Source organism: Micrasema longulum, unplaced genomic scaffold (assembly GCF_059751315.1).
Source record: "Micrasema longulum isolate JH-2025_06_02 unplaced genomic scaffold, ASM5975131v1 h1tg000614l, whole genome shotgun sequence".
Classification (NCBI taxonomy): Eukaryota; Metazoa; Arthropoda; class Insecta; order Trichoptera; family Brachycentridae; genus Micrasema; species Micrasema longulum.
The window spans coordinates 813,216-833,402 of NW_028277810.1; the positions used below are offsets into that span (position 1 = coordinate 813,216).

Sequence of the window (20,187 nt, forward strand, 5' to 3'; positions counted from 1 at the left end):
TTTGTAGATGTGATACTTCCCTATTTCAATTGAATTAAAAAATTACAGAGATATTCTGGAGTATGATTTTATAATTATACATTTTTATGCTAAAACCTAAGGTGACATAAATACCTACATGTAAAAAAATTGAGTGGTTAAAAGATTAAGATATCTTATGAATAATTTGCATTGTTTTTGATTTTTTACGATCATATATTATCTTTATTATATTCACACATTTTGGTGTATTAGGCACATAGTTTCTATATTAAATCTTAATAATACATAACCTATACCATTCAACTACAAAACAAAAAATACTTCCCTTTCAATGGTTTCGTCAATAAAGGATCTTGGCATTACTTTAGATAGTAAACTCTCCTATTGCGAACACATTGATAATATTGTACACAAATCTCTCAAACTTCTCGGTTTTATCAATAGAGTGACGACAGAATCAAAACTCTTTATTGCTCACTAGTTTGACCCCATCTAGAATACGCTTTTCCTATTTGGTCTCCATTCTACAGGACTCATATTGACCATATTGAGTCTGTCCAACACCGTTTTCTAAGAAAAGTGGCATGGTTGCTCGGATTACAAAGGAGTAATTATTCCTATTTTGAAATAGAGCAATCTCTTAATCTGTCTTCACTGGAGAGACGTAAAACTGAGATGGACCTTAATGCATTTTCAAAATACTTAATGCTTTAAGTGATGTCCCATCTCAGTTGCAATCAATTTCTTTTCATGTTCCCAACCATGTCACCAGAAGTCAAAATCTGCTATTTATAAAATGTTCTAAGAGCAACTTTTGTTTTTATGCCCCAATGTCCAGAATGCGTAGATGAGTTAATTCATCACACGACTTGGAATTCTTTGGGATAGATCTTCTGGCTTTTCATAGATCTCTTCGCGACTAAACAGTGTGGGCTTAAGTTGATTTGCATGGTTTAGCTTGAAGTCTTATGTCTTTCGTTTTTATGAATATATTGTACACCATTATTGTTCTGCCCTAGTTTGTCTTTGCTAAATAGTTTGATGTTCTTTTTGTTCAGTTTCTTGCATTTATGTTTCTTCATAACTGTAACGTAACTGTTGTAATTGGCTTAGGTCATACGTACATATATACATATAATAAATAAAATATCTTAAAAAATATTACATATTTTTATAAGAGTTTTATAAGTGTTCAAATTTTATTTGTACAGCCATTTTAATAAATACATTACATTACATAAGGATAGTAATAAGTAAAAAGTGATAAATGACTTGTTATATGAATGTATAATTTAAGATTGTTTGTCCAGAGCAGGCTTAAGAGTACTTCAGTGATATGGAATCAACATAAGGTGAGATATTCCCTCATGTTGGAGAGGGTACAGAAAAAAAATTCAACTAGGCCATTTTGGACAGTATCGATTTTTATGTTCCGGATGGATATTTCTAATAGTATCAACACATACTGTTTAACTCTTCATCTTCCACGACCAACCTGCCTCTGGCCATGCTGATGGGAAGAGCAGTCAGGCAGCTGAACATGATCACTTAAGAGACTGACATCTTTCACATCAGAGGTAAATACTCTTGCTACTGGAGAGTATAATGCCTTCATAATATTGAGCTATTGCTCGAGGGTTTCTGGTGTTATACATTGTACTAATTTAATGCCTTCAATATTTTGTTTTATTTATAATGTTATTTTTGTCCAAAAAAAATGAATTTGAAGATTTTAAGGATTTTATACTTTTTTAAAAAATCTTTGTCTCAAGTTTTTAGGATATGTAGGTAACACATAGATAACCACATTTAAAATATTGTGTACAAGTTTTTTTTTTCACAGAATATCTTAATCTAGCATACATGTTATGTAATATGTATGCGGGTGACATTATATTCCTTAATGTTTTGTATTTATATGCATTGTGTTTCAGATCCTACATATTATTTGTGATGATATAATTGTATGTCTGTGTTAACTAATTACTCGTCCCAACTGAACACTGGAATTTTAGTCCCATGGAGTTGGAACATATGTCTCAAAAACTGTAAATAAATAAATTGAGTTTTAATAAAGGTAGGTACACAATTTAATAAAATGTATATGAAGCACTAAATGTTTTTTATGATCTTTTTGAATTTATTAAGGTTTCCAACAGGCATTAAGTTGAATAGTAGTAATGTTACACTTTCCATTGTTCTACGTTCTACCTACCTGTCGAGGCACTTCAGATGCTGTGCCGATACTTGCCGAGTCACAATCTGGTGCGTTACTTTATGTTTGTGACTGCAGTCGAGGAAATGATTCAAGTAAACATATTATACAAGTTTTCTACGTCATGGTAGGGTTCGACTTCTGACATGGTTGGCATGAAATAAACAGAATATTATATAGTTCTTAATTTGGGATCAGTAGAGTGGTAAGACTGGAGATCTTACCTTCATATAACAAAAATATGACTGAGAAACGTTGCGATTGGAGTACCAATGCATTGCCCTATGGACCATCATGTGTGGATATGAAAATGATGATGATGATGATGAAATATTTTTGGCCGAAGTTATCATTGAATTTAATAATTAAGACTGTAGTTTAGTAAAACACACGAAAAGTAAGAAAATCATACAATTTTGCCCCTTTAAAACATTGTTTTGGTAAAATCACACTGTTTAAAAAATAAGGTAAATTAGATAAAAACAATAATTTTCTATGGTATTTCTTTATGTAAATAAAATAAAATAAAATAACTTTTCCACCGGCAGATGACGCCTCTTAAAATTTAGACTAAACTTAGGTACCTACCTAAATTAATGTTATAAACCTCAGGGTAATAATATGCTACAGCTGTAGAGATGCCATCTCGCTCTATTGCATAAAACAAAAGCCTGGAAAAATTTTGGATCGGTTTTTAGTTTAACAACAAACGTGTAACGGACGGTTTCATCGCTGCGCTTGCGATTCTCGAAATATTATCTACGGCATTGTTGTGTTTTAAACTATAGCTAACTTCCTAGAATGATGATAATCATAGAATTATTTTTTTGTCTGTATGGGCAGCTCTATAGCGGTAGCGTATTATTATTTTGAGATTGTAATTCATACAAATTAAATTTGTTTGAAAAAAGATATTCAAAATAAATCTTAAAAATTTAGTAGTACATATTTTAAATTCTAGGTTAAATTATCCCTTTGATGATCGTTTAAAAAATTAAAAAAATACCTAGTTTTAAATTATGGCAGTAATAATACAGAAGAAATTCATAATTCATACAAATTATAGCGACTCAAATTTGATAACAGATAACAGATGTCGCCATTAGCCGTTTTAATATTTAAAAAATTGATCGTTTTTAGGCTATTCATAGATGTCATTACTGTCCATCAATGACTTTTGTACGTAAGTACATACGCAAATGCCGTAGAATAGTGACGTAACACGTACTCGTATGCCTTGAAATGAACGAGCCGATTAAAAAGTGGTGGGAAAACCGAGTCTTCAAGAGTTGTATTGCATCGTTATGCAGCCAAAGATTGTGTCCAAAGCGAATCGTTAAAAAATAATTCAAAATGTGTTCTTCAAGATACGCCGTGAGTAATTGAAAAATACTTTAAAAGTTATTAAACAATGTAAATAAGTTCAGTGGATCAATTTTAAATCAATCAAGTCTAAATTTGAAGCGCGATTTCATTGTTTAAACTAGAAAGTAGATGATCGTGTTTTATTGTTGATAATAATTCCGTTTTAATTAATAATAAGCTGGAAAGAACGCGGCTCTTTTTGTTTTCTAAGAATGATTTTTACTAAACTGACTTTCTCTAAGAAATATACATTATATTATAAAACTAAAATATCGCCATCCTAACTTGTAAAACTCTACCAATGGTCAAAAATAATATTCTGGCGTTTTCTGTTAAGACTTCAAATAATCTATATAATTTAACTTAAATATTAGATAGCCTCTGAACAAAAATAATTTTTGTACTTGAGTTTTACAAGTTAGGCCGACGATACCTACGTCAAATTAAATTTATCGAAATTGCCGCTTTGCCAGTTTTAAGACCAAAATGTACCTACGTGAATTTACCTATGCGTTTATGTAAATTTAATGTGTGCGTGACTTCCTATGCATTATTTGTATACAAAACATTGACTACGGTTTTTATTACTCGGGTATTGTGTTAAAAAAAAGTTGAAATTACATAGAGATACGAAATTCTCTTTACACACTATATTATCGCGAAATATTTACTATGAGGTACATAGTCAAATCAATGAAATAACCATGGAACATCTCTAAAAATATTTTTTTTATTATTCCAGATTGCCGCCGTTTTACTGCTGTCAATGACGTTCAAAATGGCGGACTGCCAATTGGGTGCCGTTCGGGAATTTTTACATAGCAACTTATTAGGCTATCCTGTATTTCATAAATCGGCTCCTTGGCCTTTTGATCCAGACATATCTCTCAAGAGACGGAAACTGTGGGAGGAGACGAACGGGATTAAGGGAGAAAAGTTGATAGAGAGGTTAGGATTGGGAATAGACGGAGACGCAGATGAAAGATTAGAAAAACAGAGGGCGAGGGACGATGGACATCTTGGAGGACTTAATTATTATAGGCCATAAATTGTGACAAAACTGTATAAACAACAAAAAACCCTGGTATTTTTTTTCGTACTGTGAAACCGGCGGTTTAATCAACATTTTTATTTGTTATTTTTCAAAATATAAAACTGAATTCCTAGTGGTTACACTATATTTTCTAACTAATCAGATCTTTTAATTTGACAGTTTGATAAAAAAAAATAGTTGATTCAAAATATTATTACAATGTTTGTATAATAAACGAAAAAGACTGTACTTATTTAAAATATGCCTCGATTGTTCGTAACTTGCGGCTGCTGTGTTATTTAATAAAATATTTTAAGTTTGCCATGTATTTATTTGCTTTGACGTGGAAATTGTATCGCTTGAAAATTGTTTCCCTCATACCTTTCCCTATTTGGGCCTAATATGCAATATTGCGCAATAAATTGAGTTGGTATATTTACACTAAACATATTTACGTAGGTACCCATCTTTATGAGTTATTTCATACAATTAATAAGGAAACCGTTTTATCGTTTTTGTAGCCTACAGTCAAATAGACTCCTAATATTTTATCATTATAATATTTACATGAGCTACATACTATTTATTACGTTTTATTAATTAATTATTGTGTTTTAATTGACCGTAGTTTATTTATTTATTCATTTTCAGCATTTTATTAATTCTACTATATTTCATTTCTCTCTGTCTATTTATCCTTTGTATCACAAAAATAAAATACAGTTCCTTTTGTGAAATAAAATCAGAATCCTCGACGCCATTTTTTCTTCGATTAATACAAGTAGCTACAAAGTAGGTTGTATCAACAATTACCTTTGGCTTTTTTCGTTAAATATCTGTTTTCAAGAAATTTTTAACTATTTTTGATGAGTTTACGAAAAAAAAAATTGGAAAAAGTAGTCCAAAATGCCAGTAAAAGTTTTTTGCGATTCTCCCACTACAAAAAATGATGGTGGTAACTGACTTTGCAGCTAGTAAGTACAATCAATTGGTTTTACATTGAAGTATTTCATTGTCCTTGGACTGGTCTGGCACTTGAAGTCTAAGACTGATTACCTTGCTTTCCTGTCACAGATGATCGAGATACGCAGCATTTTATTTAATAGTGCAGTGCCTTATGCTCCATCAAATGCGGATAAGGGTTTGATATGTCGATGAATGAATGCAATGTAAGTTATTTTGGCGAATATATTATATTGTCTAGTTCTGGGAAGCGGCGCTTCCACTTAATTAGTATATAATTACCTAATTAATATATTAAGGTAGGTAGTAATTTGGTTCGTTAACTTTATACAAGTGGACATTAATTTAGAAGATGACATTGAATGTTTAAATTTGAAAGTAATAATAGAAGTCATAAACTCCAGTAATGCTCTTGACACCAAAATGGTGGGTAGGTCCTAATATTAGACATATTTATTAAAACTTAAATCACAATCAGAAAAATAGTTTCTTAAATAGGGATTATGTAAGGCTGAGATAAGCATTATCGATAAAATCACGAAAGGAGTTCTGCGTTGGTTTGGACGCGTAGAGCGAATGGACAGCGAAAGAACGGCTAAAAAGATTTGCGATGCAAATACTGATGGATGCTGAAATCGAGAAAGACCGAAAAAGGCGTGAACAGCATGAACAAATTCAACAAATACTTGAAGATGGCCATGTTAAAAGTCGGAATAATCGGCGCGCGTTAATGAGATGTATGAATGTAGAGGATGCGAGGTCTGTACGTAAAGACAGAGTGATATGGCGTTCTATCCTTTCTGCCTACCCCTATGAGCAAACGAAGCGATGGTTTGTATCTTTATACGTTTTGTATAATCTTCCTTATTGATTCATAAGCAGTTACGTTTCCTCTTAAAAGGAAACGCGGTCTGACTTTTCTTCGTACAAACGTATTCCCGTATTTTTTCACTGGATTATGGCTCTGGAACAGTATTTTAACTAACACACTAGATATTTATCATTAGCGTTTCTCTATCGTTTTTCTTTTTTGATAAATTGTTTCTTATGGGAGCTAAGACCATCCAAAAACCTATAAAAGCGATCAGTTTTATCTGCTGTGTTGTTCAGACGTGCGGTATACAGATGTGATAAATAATTTTGAAAGACGGAAAAGGTACTGTCAGAAAAAAATTCATTATGATATTCTTTAAAAAAAAAAAACCGGTTCAGTTTTGGCGTGCGGAAAATGGGACAACGAATCCAGGATTTGGTCGATCTTAGTTAGGCATAATCCGTCCGACGTGTTGTTGTCTTTTCGCACAATATCGATAGGCATCTGCGAGAGAGTGAAAGACAAACTATGTTGAAATACTTATTCTTTAAATTTCTTTGCCACCGCATTTCCTCTTAATACCAAAAACCAGAATCGTGCCTTGATTATGAACGCTATCTTCATCTGTATATATCGAGACGGTATACTTAACTTCTGTATTATCTGTATCTTACCTCGGTATGTTTTACCTACTTGTCATATCGACATCATATGATCGAAAGAAGCCAATGGAATGACCGCAAACAATTAGTCCGCGTTCCTTACGTCATAAACATTTTAATAGCCCTTCTTTTTAGTTTAAATAGGCTTTTGTAATAAAAAGTGTTTACTTCAAATCAATTATAAACTCCAACAAATCCCAATTCTAGCAAAAAATGCTCGCTTGAACATGAATTTTGTACGACTTTTGGAAATCACCTAGACGGTACGCTTAACGATCGTCTGTATGTATCTACCGATCGACTACAAAGCCGGCTCCTTTAACGTCTCGATACATACACTCGGAAATATAGTAAAACAGATGGAAAAAATATAATAACTAAATTACTTTTTTAGAGTGGTAACTTTATAACGCCTAGATACTCTTATTTGTTAATAGGACAGAATCTAGCGACATTATTTTCACATCTAGGCGTTCGTTTTATTAAAGCGACGGTTATGTCGGAATTTAATTCGACTTCAAAATTTATTTATTTCTCTCTTATATTTTTAATAGGCTTTGAAGAAAAAAAGTGCTAACCTCAAAACGATTAAAATTTTTAATAAATCACAATTAAGGAAAAAATTGCTCGGTGAAACAAAATTTTTGACACTTTTAATGCGTAGATGAAAGTATCGAGAGGTTCTAGACCCGTCGGAATAAACCGATGTACAAACTTACATCAAGGTGAGGGGTCGGTTGTATATCTTTATAATCGCTAGAGGGAATTTATCGTCAACTATACCGTCAAGGTGAAGGTATGACGTCTTTATATTCCCATCATAATCGAGGCCCAGGGACGGGTGTTTTTGACTCGCGGTGGGTACTCTCTGGTAAAAAGCAAGTCCGTCCGGAGAGTATTGTGTATCGCGTTTGCCTATCGCGCTTGATCGACTTCCTCTCCTCGATTCCCGTCCTGATTCCTGGCAAGGTCGATACGATATCAATATTTAACCAATGTTTAGGATGTGGTTTTGCACTGCAGCATTTCACAGTGCCTAGACTGCAATTTGACCGATCTCCGTGTCTTCATGTACCTAACAGATGATCGAGATACGCTGCGTTTCATACAAACCAATGAAGTTACCTATGCACCGTTAGGTAAGGATGAAAACATAGTGCAGTATTTTCGCCAGCGCGTTAATATCTGTTATGTTATTCATCATCATCATCATTCCATGTTCGCTCCCTAGTTAGAGCATATGGTGTCCAGTCCACAAAGATCCTCCAGGCATCTCTGTCAGCTGCCAGCTCATGTGCATCCTTATTTATATTTGGATAATTTATACAGCGTAATTTCTGTAAAAAATACCTCAGGGGCGCTGTACAAAAAATAAATATCCCAGCACGTCTTGCAGCTACAGGGCGCATGGACGGTTGGGATTCTAGTTCCTCGTCTCCAATTATGATAAATTACAATTACGATAGGATTGGCGCGAGTTTGCAGCACGTCTTGCAGCTACAGAGCACATGAACAATAAAAAATCTAGCCCCTATTTACATTTTTTATTTGACAATGAAGCTTAGAGTTTTAGTGATGTTTAAAAAAAAATATATATAAAAATAGAAGTTAGATTAGGTACAACAAGACTTGCAGCTACTGAGCGCATGGACGATTGTAATTCTACACCCCATTTACTAAATTTAGATATTTGATAGTTGATAACATTTACCTATTGAAGCTAGATTACTAATCGTCTTGCAGATACAAAGTGCATGGACGAGTGAAATTCTAGCGACTTAAAATTATCAATATATTTACAAATTTAACATTGAGCATAAAAGTAAATTTGTAAAGTGTTCATGCTAAAAAGTGATTATGATATATCCTTCTAAGTTAGGTTCGAGCCCCGCAGTTCTGACATGAACTGCCGACGACGTTGCTGAAAAACTTTGGGAAACCCTGATCTAGCTGGTATTCTTTATCCAACGAGTAAATATCACGCGAAAAAATGTCCGAAAAAGAATATTCCCTAATGTGGAAATTCCGTGAGATGCGTGGGTAATTTCGAGTGTGCTTAGCACAAAAGCCAATAGTGCGGTGTGTTCGTAGAGGAAAGAGATTAAATATGAAACACGATCATTTCTTTCGAACAAACAGTTCGTGACGCAATGCAATGCCATATTTTATCTCATTCACTCACTTTGCTATCACACTGATTTTATTTTGACATTCTGACAAACGCTACTGGAGTGACGGAAGTTTTTTTTTGTTTTGGCAGCAATAAAAAATTAAAGGTACGCTAGACATTTTTCGTTAATTTGTTGAAAACAATAATACGAAAATATTCAGCATGCTGTAAAACTTGTTTCAACACGTTTTCTTTCTGTGTTGTTATTTGTAAAATATACAGATGAGCTTAGACTTTTGTAATTCCGAATATGGATAGCAGTAGGGGTCTAATTATGAAATATTCCATATTTGGGTTCTAGAAGATTGGATATTTCTTATTTTAATTTGTTTTATTTATTTATAGAATATCGTCATTACCATAGAATTAAGAATAGTCCAGAAGAAGCGTAGAATCATATTTGAATACATCGGACAGTGTCCAATAATCCCCTTACTATGCCCTACTTTTGCCATGTTGCTTGATGGAAAAAAAAATCATCACACAAATGTAAGGTAAAAAAAAACAATTGTTATTTTTTCTAAAATTTTATTGTGCACGCGGAAATATTGATTGACACAACAGAGTAAATAAGTAAAGGGTCATTTAATAAGAGTAATTGAATTAATGAACTTTAAACTTAAAATATAAAGCAAATTTTATTTTACATAAAACTGATATTTTTATAACATGTTAAATAATATTTGATGTTTTGAATATAATGTCCACCACAGAGTTGTTTTATCCGAAATCCAATTTTCATCAATTCTCTCATTAGATGAGCAAAGTAGGGTGAAAAAAAACTACTACCCTGGCAACACTAACGAAATTTCTATTTTGTTACTTCGACAATCTGACAAATGGAAAAATAATTCAATTTTTAAGTAATGCATTTGTTATGTACACATTCGTTTGCTGATTACACATGAAATGTGATTGCATCCTGTTTCTTTAAGATCCTGGCAGTATTTCTACACTTTATAAGGACACAACACGGCAGAGTTGAATTCAAATCAGGAGTTGCGTACTGAGCGACGTCTACAAAGAAACTAATGGGTCAAAACGTAAACCTACTCGTTTATGAGTAGTTGAGTCGCCTTTTGTTTGATGTGCGTATGCGGTTTCTGGACTATTCTTAATTATATGGTCATCACACTAAAAAAGAAAAGACTCGGTGTCAAATAAAAAAAGAACTATTTAACAGGGGCAGAAAAGCTTATGGGACGCTTTAAAATGATTTTATGTAAAAAATTAGGAAGAAAAAAAAAACAGAATATAAAATGAAAACAAACTCAGGAAAAACAAAAACTTAAGATCCCGTAGACTCGATATTTTTTCTGAAGACACTTAGTTCAAATGTCAATACTTAGATTCGTGATTTTTGGAAGTAAATTAAGTTCGATCTTATTTTTAATCAAGTTATATAAAAAGTAAAAGACAAATATCTTTTTTATGTAAGAAAAAAACTTTGGGCCTTATTCTAACGTTCCATATTTCGGTACAAATGGCTACTAAAGGGAGGGTTTGGGTATAAATGGCTACCTTATTGTTATTTTGATTTTTGAACAATTTTGATAATTTTCATTGATATTAAAACTGTAAGAATATAACCGAATTCATTACTACTAAAGTCTTTACTTTGTAAAATGGTTTTCTATTTTTAGTCACTCTTCTCTGATGGCATTAGAATGAGCTAGTTGCATACAACTTTTTATACACGATACACGATACGAACGGATACGAACGAACTTGCGAAATGAAGACATGGCAAGTCTTAATCAACTACTCAGAAAGCATCATTATTCAAAGCACACGAAAAATCTAGGTAACGTTACGTCATTGTTTGAATTATGTTGAAAACTACAGAAAAATAAAATAAAATAAACGTAATTTTCTAAATTTGTTACAACAGACAGGAAAACCACTTTTTAAAGGAGGGAATATGGAAGTTTAGTCATTTACAGGGCTTATGACCTGTCATTGGCTGGTTTGAGTGGCCACTTTGGATACTGTGTAACATTTACCATCCTGCCTATGTTTAAACATCCACATTTCCTCAACTCTACAGGTACCCGAAACCCGCAAGACTTTTACTCAACGGCACCTCTCTTTTATAGCACAGAGAGAGTTAATAATTTTGGAAGAACATTTTATGCTCTCTAGACGAATCGGGTTAAGTTGGGCTGCTTTTGGAAAGCTGAAACACGCTTTCAGAAATAAGGAAAACCTAAACAATTTGAAGGCCAAAGTCTACCACTCTTGTGTTATGCCGGTGACAGCTTGCGGTCTTGAAACCATGTCACTCTCTGCCAGAAGTGTCCACAAAATTGAGTGCACTCAGCGGTGTGGTCAATTTTAAAGAATAAGGATGCAGATAATAACAAAAGGGAACAAAAACGAAGTGAAAATCTTTTATGTAAACCTATAAATGTAAGAGAACTTTATTGTAAAAAAGAAAAAAAATACTTAAACATATTATTTCAATGAAACAAATATAACTCGTACATATCCATAACAAGGAACAGTATGAACACAAAAAAATATAAACAGAATTGATCAATGAGCAATTTGTAAACGAAAGAATTTGAGATAGATGAATCAGAGAGGTTATAAAAAACATAAGTAAAATGATTTTTTTGCCTCCTAGTCATTAAAGGACATACAAAAAAATGTGATTTAGATCTCCGATGCCTCCACATTCGCAGGCATTGGAGTCTAAAATTTTAATTTCAAACAAATGGGATGGAGTGCAACAGTGGCCAAACCTGATACTCATTAGAGTTGCCTACCTATTTGAGACACTAATCTTCTTTATTATTACACATGCTCATATTTCCGTCTATATTAGTTATGGTGCGTGTATTATAGTCAGTCAGTTATAATTTGTATAGTACTCGTACATACCTTTCAGAGTGAAAGTGGAGGTTATTTATGTACAGTGCACAGTTTCCACCAAATTGGGTGACCATGTGTTAGAATAAACTGGTACAATTCATGCAATAAGTGTTTTGATAGATATTCAACAGAAATGAAAAAAAAATGTACATAACGGAAGTCTAGGCTGTGCATTCTTTTTACATTAGAATAGATATTTCTTTTGAGTATAATCCTCATCGCCTTATTTTGAAGAGTTTGTTTATTTTTAATTTCTCCTTCATTACATGAAAAAAGAATGGAAGAACAGTAATTTATGTGTGGACATATTATTGTTTTGAATAAAAGAATACTACTTTATATATATTACATTTCGTAATCTTACCTTAAATGAATTTTTTTTGTTACATATTGAGTATGTTTTTTGAAATGATTATCTTGATCTACTTAGGTGAAATGATATCCCGTTTACCTTAAACGATTGGGCACCGTGTGAAGATTACCAACACCATCAAACTCTTTCTTAAATTCAAGGCTTAATACCCCTTCCCGAGTAAATTTCACTTTCTCTACAAGTCTCTTTATGTTCTACAGAGAAGTTCAACACTAAATCAACATAATGCAGAAAATGTTAAATTCCCGATTTTTCAAAAAAAAAAAACGTGGATGTATATATAAAATGATTATTCCTAGTCCAGGCGGATGAAGGATACAATTCTGTGTGTAAATTAGGAGCAGAATCCTGGACGAACGTTTTCGACTCAATGGCTATTCTTTGGTAAAAATCCTGTGGCTGGCGCATTTTCCTTCCATTTTTTATGTCCTGGATTCGATTCCTGGGAGGTTTGAGGTGAAATATTTGTTTTGATGCTGGTTTGAAACTGCAATATTTCACTATCCCTGCGTAAAACTGATCACTTTACTTTACACGTAACAAAGATGGTTTAGAAACGCCGCGATTGTAGTGCTATTGCAGTGCCCTATGCGCCAATATAGGCGAATAAAGAAATAACGTTGGTGCGTAAAATTCGCAAAAAATAAGTACTTTATCCACAACTATATTTTTTTAATTCAACAATAGGTAAGGTTAATGCACTATGCACGGGCGTTGTAAAATAATAAGACTTACTATTCAACTCGTAAATGCATCAAAACAACAATGCATGTATAAATTGTGTAGTAAATAAATAACTTAGAATGAAAAATAACAATCATTTTCAAAAAAAATGTATGAAAAAGCCATTTAATAAAAACTTAATTTACTAGGTACATTTGGCTTAAAAAGAGACTGCCGTCTTTGTACAGCGTCGTCTCTGTTGTACGAGTCCGGTATCTGTAACATAGATAAATGACAAAGACGACGCTCTACAAAGCCGAAGTTAATCGATTAGGCAGGCTGTAACTTTCTTAAGCCCGATGTACTTTATTTAGTGCCGAATACTGTATATAATATCTGTACATAAAAGGATAAAACACGGGAGTCCACTTTTTGCCGTTTTAAAGTTTAAAATGCTGAAATTTTCTTAATAAACCTTTTATTTATTTTACACCGAAGCCCCCCCTATCGCTGTAAAAATGTTTTTTTAACTTAAAATAAAATCCACATTAGTCCACATTGTTTTAATGCAAAAAAACAGCAGTTGTCCCAGATATGCTATTTTAATTATGCACAATTATTATCAAAATAATAATGATTTTATATTGAAATTTGAAAGTATTTTATATCGAAAGTTTTGGCAATCACAAGATCACAAAATCTTTTTTCCTGAATATTCCGTTCAATGTGACTCCCGTGGTTTATCCTTAAACTCTCGTGTGGCTGTGATGGCACACTTAGTCGACATAGGACACAAGCCTTGATATATCTCTCTTGTGTTTTTAAATGATCAATTCGTATTTTTTGTAATCTTCAAATGGACACTTTCACACCCGATTTGGAAAGAAAAATTTATACAACTATGCTTAATGTTAATACGAAAATATTTATTCTTGCTACTTGAAGAATGAATGTCCACTAATTCAGCAACCCATCTATACAGATATCTTATACAAGAGAGAGCACGAAGATAGAAGTCATAATAAAGAAGACAGAGACGCAGAAGCGGCGGGTGTTGTGTAAAACAGATTCAGTCTTCAGTCGGTTGATGACAGTGATGGGGGACGCACGCGCGTAACATGAGTGGCGTATTTATGATTTTTTAAAATTAATTTTGCTATCAAAGGGTAAAATTATTTGTTTATTTGCATTAATTATGGAAGTGGAATTACTAAACAGTATGTCTCCATGTTTTTTTTCAAATATCTGAACTTTAAAGTATTCCGTCTTTTACATCACCGCGCGCAAAGGGATTATATAGCACAGTTTTTTAAGAGTTAAAGTACAAATATTATTATGAATTGTATCAACTAGTATTTTGAATACAAGGAAACCGGTAAATAAGTACCCAAATATATTCATAAAGCAGTCTTATACCCGTATGCAGAGACAAAACTTAAGGTGAGGAAAGTAAATTCTATTGTCGTCACCTTTGGGTTATTCTTTGCATATGAGATTAGAATGTACTTTCCTCACCTTAAGTTTTGTCTCTGCATAAGGGTATTAAAGACATCGCAAAAGCCATGAAAACGGGAACAGGTTAATTTTAATTTGTGGATTTTAATATATCATCCATTTCCAAATCATACTAAAAAATAAATAGGCAGATGTGAATCTTATATGAATCCAACGGGTTTTCGACCCGCGCGTTGATCTCTCCTATACTCTTACAAAACAAAAAGCACGGTAAGGAAAGCAATTAGTAGACACCTCACATAAAAGTCTTAATCATTCGATATATATCTCAAAAGTATGTGTTGTACAAAAGCACATTTTGATTATTTTTTTATTACTGGTGAGCACTAAACATGCGGACGTACAGTTCGGGTGTTGAAGTTGAAATATTTTAGTTCATGAAAAGAATTTGCCTTTGCTGTCAAACGGCACGTCTTCCGAATGCGAATCGGTTACCAAACCTATTACGTGTGACAAGTTAGATAAGAACTTCAAGCATTAACTTATATTTGTTATTCGCAAAAGTGCGGCAGTGATCGGTCAAAATGGCACGGAGCAAATTAATATTATTTTTTGGGGTATGTTATCAATAAATTATTACTTCCCTGAATTTTAGTTTTAACAAGTACATTATATTGAGTTATGTAAGCTACCTATTCGCTAAAAGTAAATAAGTACTTACGTTTTGGTTTTTTCAAAGAAAACACAGCATTAGTGTGAAGTGTGAACGTACCTTAACTTTTAAAATTAATTTCGTTTTTTAATTATCTGTTTTTGTTCTTTATAAGAAAATCGGCAGTGAAGTGGCGCAATAAAAAAGTCTAGTGCATTGAAATACGAGAAAATGTCATTTTTATTTACAATTCAGAAATGTCATATCATGTCAAACCGGTTTTTTATGTGTCAAATATAGTGAACATAACGTAAAAAGTGTGGTTTTATCATGTTGGTGTTTCATATTTTTAAAGCACTTTGTTGAATTCTAATCCTTTAATTATTTTGTCATAATAAATTCAGTGAAATTTAAAATTACGATTATAAGTATTCGTTTTGTGTGATTTTGTTTAAGTTAAATTAAAACACATTTTCGTAACCAAACTTGATAATGTTTGATTCATGTTTAATAAATGACATTGAATATTCTAATAACAAATTAAATATGTTTTCAAAAGTATTTAAGCGGTCGAAATGTTCGGTGTATAAATGTCGGTCAAGGAAGTTTTTAAATCATGATTTCGAGGTAAACGCCATGCGCCATCTTTTTAATCTCTGTAAAGACAGAACACTATGTAAAACAAATTGCCATAAATCAGGCGTAAAAAATATTTTTGAGTTTGTTTAGGTCAAAGGCTCTGAAAAAAGTATTTTTGTTGTAAATATTATTTTTAGGTCTAATACATAAACTAGCGGACCGCGAATGCTAGGTATTTTATGTACTTACAAGTCCTACATCTTGACTTATATTTTTGTAAAAATTATCTTTCAAACCGACGTGCGTCCAGCTCAAAGTATTTCTCCGAACTCCCAAACAAATTTATCAATTGGTTTTTTAATATTTTCTTTTAATTTGATGTGGTTTTACTGCATTAAACATATTATTTAACTTATTTTATCCCGGAAAATAAAATATTATTTTTATAAAATGTCTGTAACAGGCGCACGCAGCATGACAGAAAATACGTTTTTGCATATTTTAACGTAAGTTCCTGAATTTCTTTATCATGGGATTTGAAAATTTTTAATTTGGTATTTCATATTTTTTTATATGAGAAATACTTGAGTTATTGTATAATATATACAAATATTTAAATTTTCAGACCATTTCCTAAAAGTCGTAAATAACTTGTGCTGGAAAAAATGGCAATCGAGTTGTGCCAGAGTGGGATTCGAACCTCGGACTTTTTGTTTGCGAGTCCACAGTACTACCACAGTAGTGCCACAACCCGGTTCAATATTTACCTTACTTTCCGTATAGAATGAACAATTCCGTCATCAGTAATATTGCTTCTTTTGGAATGACGTGAAGTGACGTTTCTAATATTGTGTTTTTAACCGATTGCGTGGGTTGTTTATAATTTAGAAAAATGATTTGAACTACAGATGTCATGACTTTAAATTCTTTTCTCGGTATGTGTACCCACACATAAACAAAAATTATCTATTTCATTTTATACATAAATGCGAGGTTGGAATCAAACTATGGACCTCAGGCATGTTAGGTAAAAGCTCAAACAATCCATGGGGCGGACTAATCGCCACTTGATTTCCCGATTCAGGATTTTCACCTGAGAGTAGCCATCAATTCGAGAGCAGTCATTCAGGGTTCTGGATCTATTTCAAACTATTTTCTTTACTCTACATGGTCATGGGAAAAATATATGTATATAAACATATAATTGGTAAAAAACACATAAAAGATAATAAAAGAACTTTTATAAAAATTGTGGTTTGCCTAATTTAGCTAGAAAATATGTTGACTTAATACAATATTTTTCTTAGTGTTTGCAGGTCGCATTTCTGCTTCTACTCTCCATAAACTCTACTGATGCAACTATCACACCCCGAGCTCCAAATTTCCAGTACTTTGAAAGGTAACATTTTTTTATACATTAATATAATAACATTAGTCTCAAGAAAACCCAAAATTCAACCTAAATTATATGATACATTTCACCAATGGTGGATCTGTCAATGCGTAGAATGGCTTACCCCAAGAATTAGTGACTTTGGTCTGATTTAAGGCAGATGATGAATATAGAACCATAATCCTGTAGAGTGATTTCAACTCGATTACAACACTCAGGTAAAAATCTTGATAAAGTAAATTGAGTGAAGAAAAGTCCATCTTGTAGTCTAGTGGTTGGCATGTTCGCCTACCATGCTGGAGGTCCTGGGTTTGATTTGAAATAATTATGTTTGAACTGTTTGAATATTAAATATTTGTTTATCAGGTTGTTAAGCATTGCAATATTTCACTGTCTCTGGATTAGTCCCTGAAGTGTAAAACTGATCACCCTGCTTTCCTGTAACACATGATCGAGATACACTGCATGTATTTTACCAAGGCAGTACCCTATGCACCGTTAGGTGCGAATTACGGTTTGACGATGAATAGTTACATCATCATTATTTGTTAATACAATAAAAAATAGTTAGACCGATGCATAATATAATTAGACATATCAGATAAAATAAAAAGTGGCCTGGGAAGAATGAAAAATAAAAGTCTGTGTTAATTGACTGAGTAAAGAAATAATTATTTTATTTCATTTCAGGCCAAAGTATCGTTACCCTTACTATGACGAAAATGGCAAAGGAAAACTACTCTATGGATATGGAGGGGCAGATCTTTACCAATACAAGACCTACACACCTCTAGAAGGAATTCATTAGTACTTATTTAAGTTATTTGCTCACATTAATATTAAGTTTTATATTTTTGTATATAAAATGCCAAATGTATTGAGAATTAAATGTACTTATTTCCATCACAACAAAAAACTATTTTTAATGGATTTTTTTACTTGTAACAGTACTTCTATTGTAGAATTTCGACTGATTCACAAATAGCTTATACGTAATTAGTACTTTAGAATAAACTATAACAACAAGACTAATTTCTTTTATTTTTCCTATAAACAAATTTAAAATAGATTTAAATAATATTACATTTTAAAATTTCTTCAGACTGCGACATGCTAACAAATAATTATTGAGTTTTAAAATCAATATCAGTCAATTTTACTTGAAAATGTGATATTTTTAAATTTCTTCAAGAAGGGAATGTCGCTAACTCATGGTGGAGAGAATACACGAGAAGTTTCTTCATTACCTGATCACACGGGAGCATAGATACTACCCATTGCAGTATCCATCATTGTTTCTTTTAGGTATGCTTGATATCAAAAGTTTGCACGTCAGAAGGAGCATTGCCTCAATTATGGTTGCCTTTAAACTTCTGAACATGTTCATTTATAATCTCAACATTATGAAGCGCATAAAAGTATATGCATCAAACAACTGCTATGCAACACAGACCATTTGTTCTTCTTGAATGCAATTTAATTTACTGTTGATGATGCCTGTGTAGAGTATCATTGGTCTGTTTAACAGACTTCTTTTCCATGCGAGGATTACCACTTTTAGACTCTTCCTCTCTATGTATTGTAACGTGTATTGGTAAATAAGTTGTTTTTGTTTTTATGGATCACATATTATTCATATGCTGTTAAATTTTTTGCTTTACAATATTTAAATACATTTAAAAAAAATACATATGTTTATTAGCGTTCTTATAATTAACCCAAATATTTCAATTTTGGTGGCCATTTTCGATTCGAGTTGTAAATAACTCATTATTAGAAAATAGAAATCATGTTAGGGCAGAGTGGAGTTCGAACCTCAGACCTCTGTTCCATGACTCCGCAATACTAGCCACGGGACCAACACCCAATTCAAATACTCAAATGTACATTGCAATTGGGAGGTGTGCTGTGATTAGCCAGTAAATTTTAAATATACAAATGTCCTTAGCTGAATTAATCGTCTGTTTATTTATTTTGCAAATGACACCGAGTTTTTGTTAAGGGCAATGTAAGTTTTTCCAATTTCGTTCTCCTGTATGTTTTTTTAAGGAATATAAAGATATAAAAATCTAGAGTGGCTTAAATCGATTTGTAATATATAATGAGTTTGTTTAGTCCATACTCTGCTTTACTTGACTCAACAATGGACCAAAATAAAAAAGAAGCATATGCTACATACTTTCATTTGGAAATAAACAAAGTTATAAAACAAGTTAAGTAGGTAAATATTATTCATATTCTGATAATACTAAAAATGGTCAGATGTTTGTATTGTTTTGAAACTTAATTACAATACTTCTACTTATAAATTGCCATACGAAATGAGGGTATCACATATAATAATGTGAAAAAAATAATGAAAACAATACAACATGTAAATTCTTCACCGCGCAATCAAATTTGTTATACAGGGTTAGAAAATGAGAGTGAATTGATAATAGTTATTGCTTACATTGTCCACAAAGATTTCTATAAAGACAGTGAGAACATGGTACTCATATTGTCATTAAGGATTGATACATTTTATAAACAGTGCACAGAGCAAATTTTTGTCATTGAACATTGTCTATTATTCAGAATTTTTATAGGAATATATCTGCAAATGCACCAAAAAATATTTTTCTCATTACAAATTAAAGAGAAAAAAAAAACTAGTGTAAAAAAAGAACTGCATTAATACATTTAAAGCACCGTATTTCAATTACCCATTAAAGGGAGGTAAGGCATCCAGTCTCACCAAGTACCAGTCCACGGAAAATGCAAGAATTCAATGTAAAACACCTTTAAAACAATTTTTTAAAACAACTTGATTGCTTCTCTCATTTAAAAATACCGAAAAAGTAAATTGAATGGAGAAAAGATTGCCTTGCAGTATAGTGGTCGGCATGTTTACCTACCATGCGGTCCCGGGTTTGATTCCTTGGAAGGTTGCAATGAAATATTTGTACTAATTATATTTTATTGACATGAAAATCAGTAATTGTTCAATAATGG

General features: G+C 32.4%; 2 protein-coding genes across 3 annotated transcripts; both read left to right on the forward strand.

The window, feature by feature from the left end:
* The first annotated feature begins 3,444 nt into the window (after positions 1-3,444).
* On the forward strand, positions 3,445-4,923 carry LOC148280125 (uncharacterized). The gene is made up of 2 exons (XM_088228899.1): positions 3,445-3,571; positions 4,305-4,923. Exons 1-2 carry the CDS (start codon positions 3,551-3,553, stop codon positions 4,608-4,610), a joined length of 327 nt encoding a protein of 108 aa, XP_088085025.1. The 5' UTR covers positions 3,445-3,550; the 3' UTR covers positions 4,611-4,923.
* A 9,793-nt stretch (positions 4,924-14,716) lies between these two features.
* On the forward strand, positions 14,717-18,221 carry LOC148280126 (uncharacterized). Of its 2 annotated transcripts, none has more exons than XM_088228902.1 (3): positions 14,717-15,186; positions 17,117-17,199; positions 17,884-18,221. In XM_088228902.1, the coding sequence occupies exons 1-3, from the start codon at positions 15,154-15,156 to the stop codon at positions 17,999-18,001; spliced, it is 234 nt and encodes a 77-aa protein (XP_088085028.1). In that variant the 5' UTR covers positions 14,717-15,153; the 3' UTR covers positions 18,002-18,221. The 2 variants fall into 2 exon arrangements, with proteins under 2 accessions (XP_088085028.1, XP_088085027.1); XM_088228901.1 differs by having other exon boundaries at positions 14,930-15,186; positions 17,108-17,199.
* Positions 18,222-20,187: the final 1,966 nt, after the last annotated feature.

Bases quoted from the DNA above. Each gene is read 5' to 3' on its own strand.
- LOC148280126 (XM_088228901.1), top strand. From the start codon at position 15,154: ATGGCACGGAGCAAATTAATATTATTTTTTGGG. The intron at 15,187-17,107 runs GTATGTTATCAA...TATTTTTCTTAG, and splicing joins AATTAATATTATTTTTTGGG to TGTTTGCAGGTCGCATTTCT. The intron at 17,200-17,883 runs GTAACATTTTTT...ATTTCATTTCAG, and splicing joins AATTTCCAGTACTTTGAAAG to GCCAAAGTATCGTTACCCTT.
- LOC148280125 (XM_088228899.1), top strand. From the start codon at position 3,551: ATGTGTTCTTCAAGATACGCC. The intron at 3,572-4,304 runs GTGAGTAATTGA...TTATTATTCCAG, and splicing joins TGTGTTCTTCAAGATACGCC to ATTGCCGCCGTTTTACTGCT.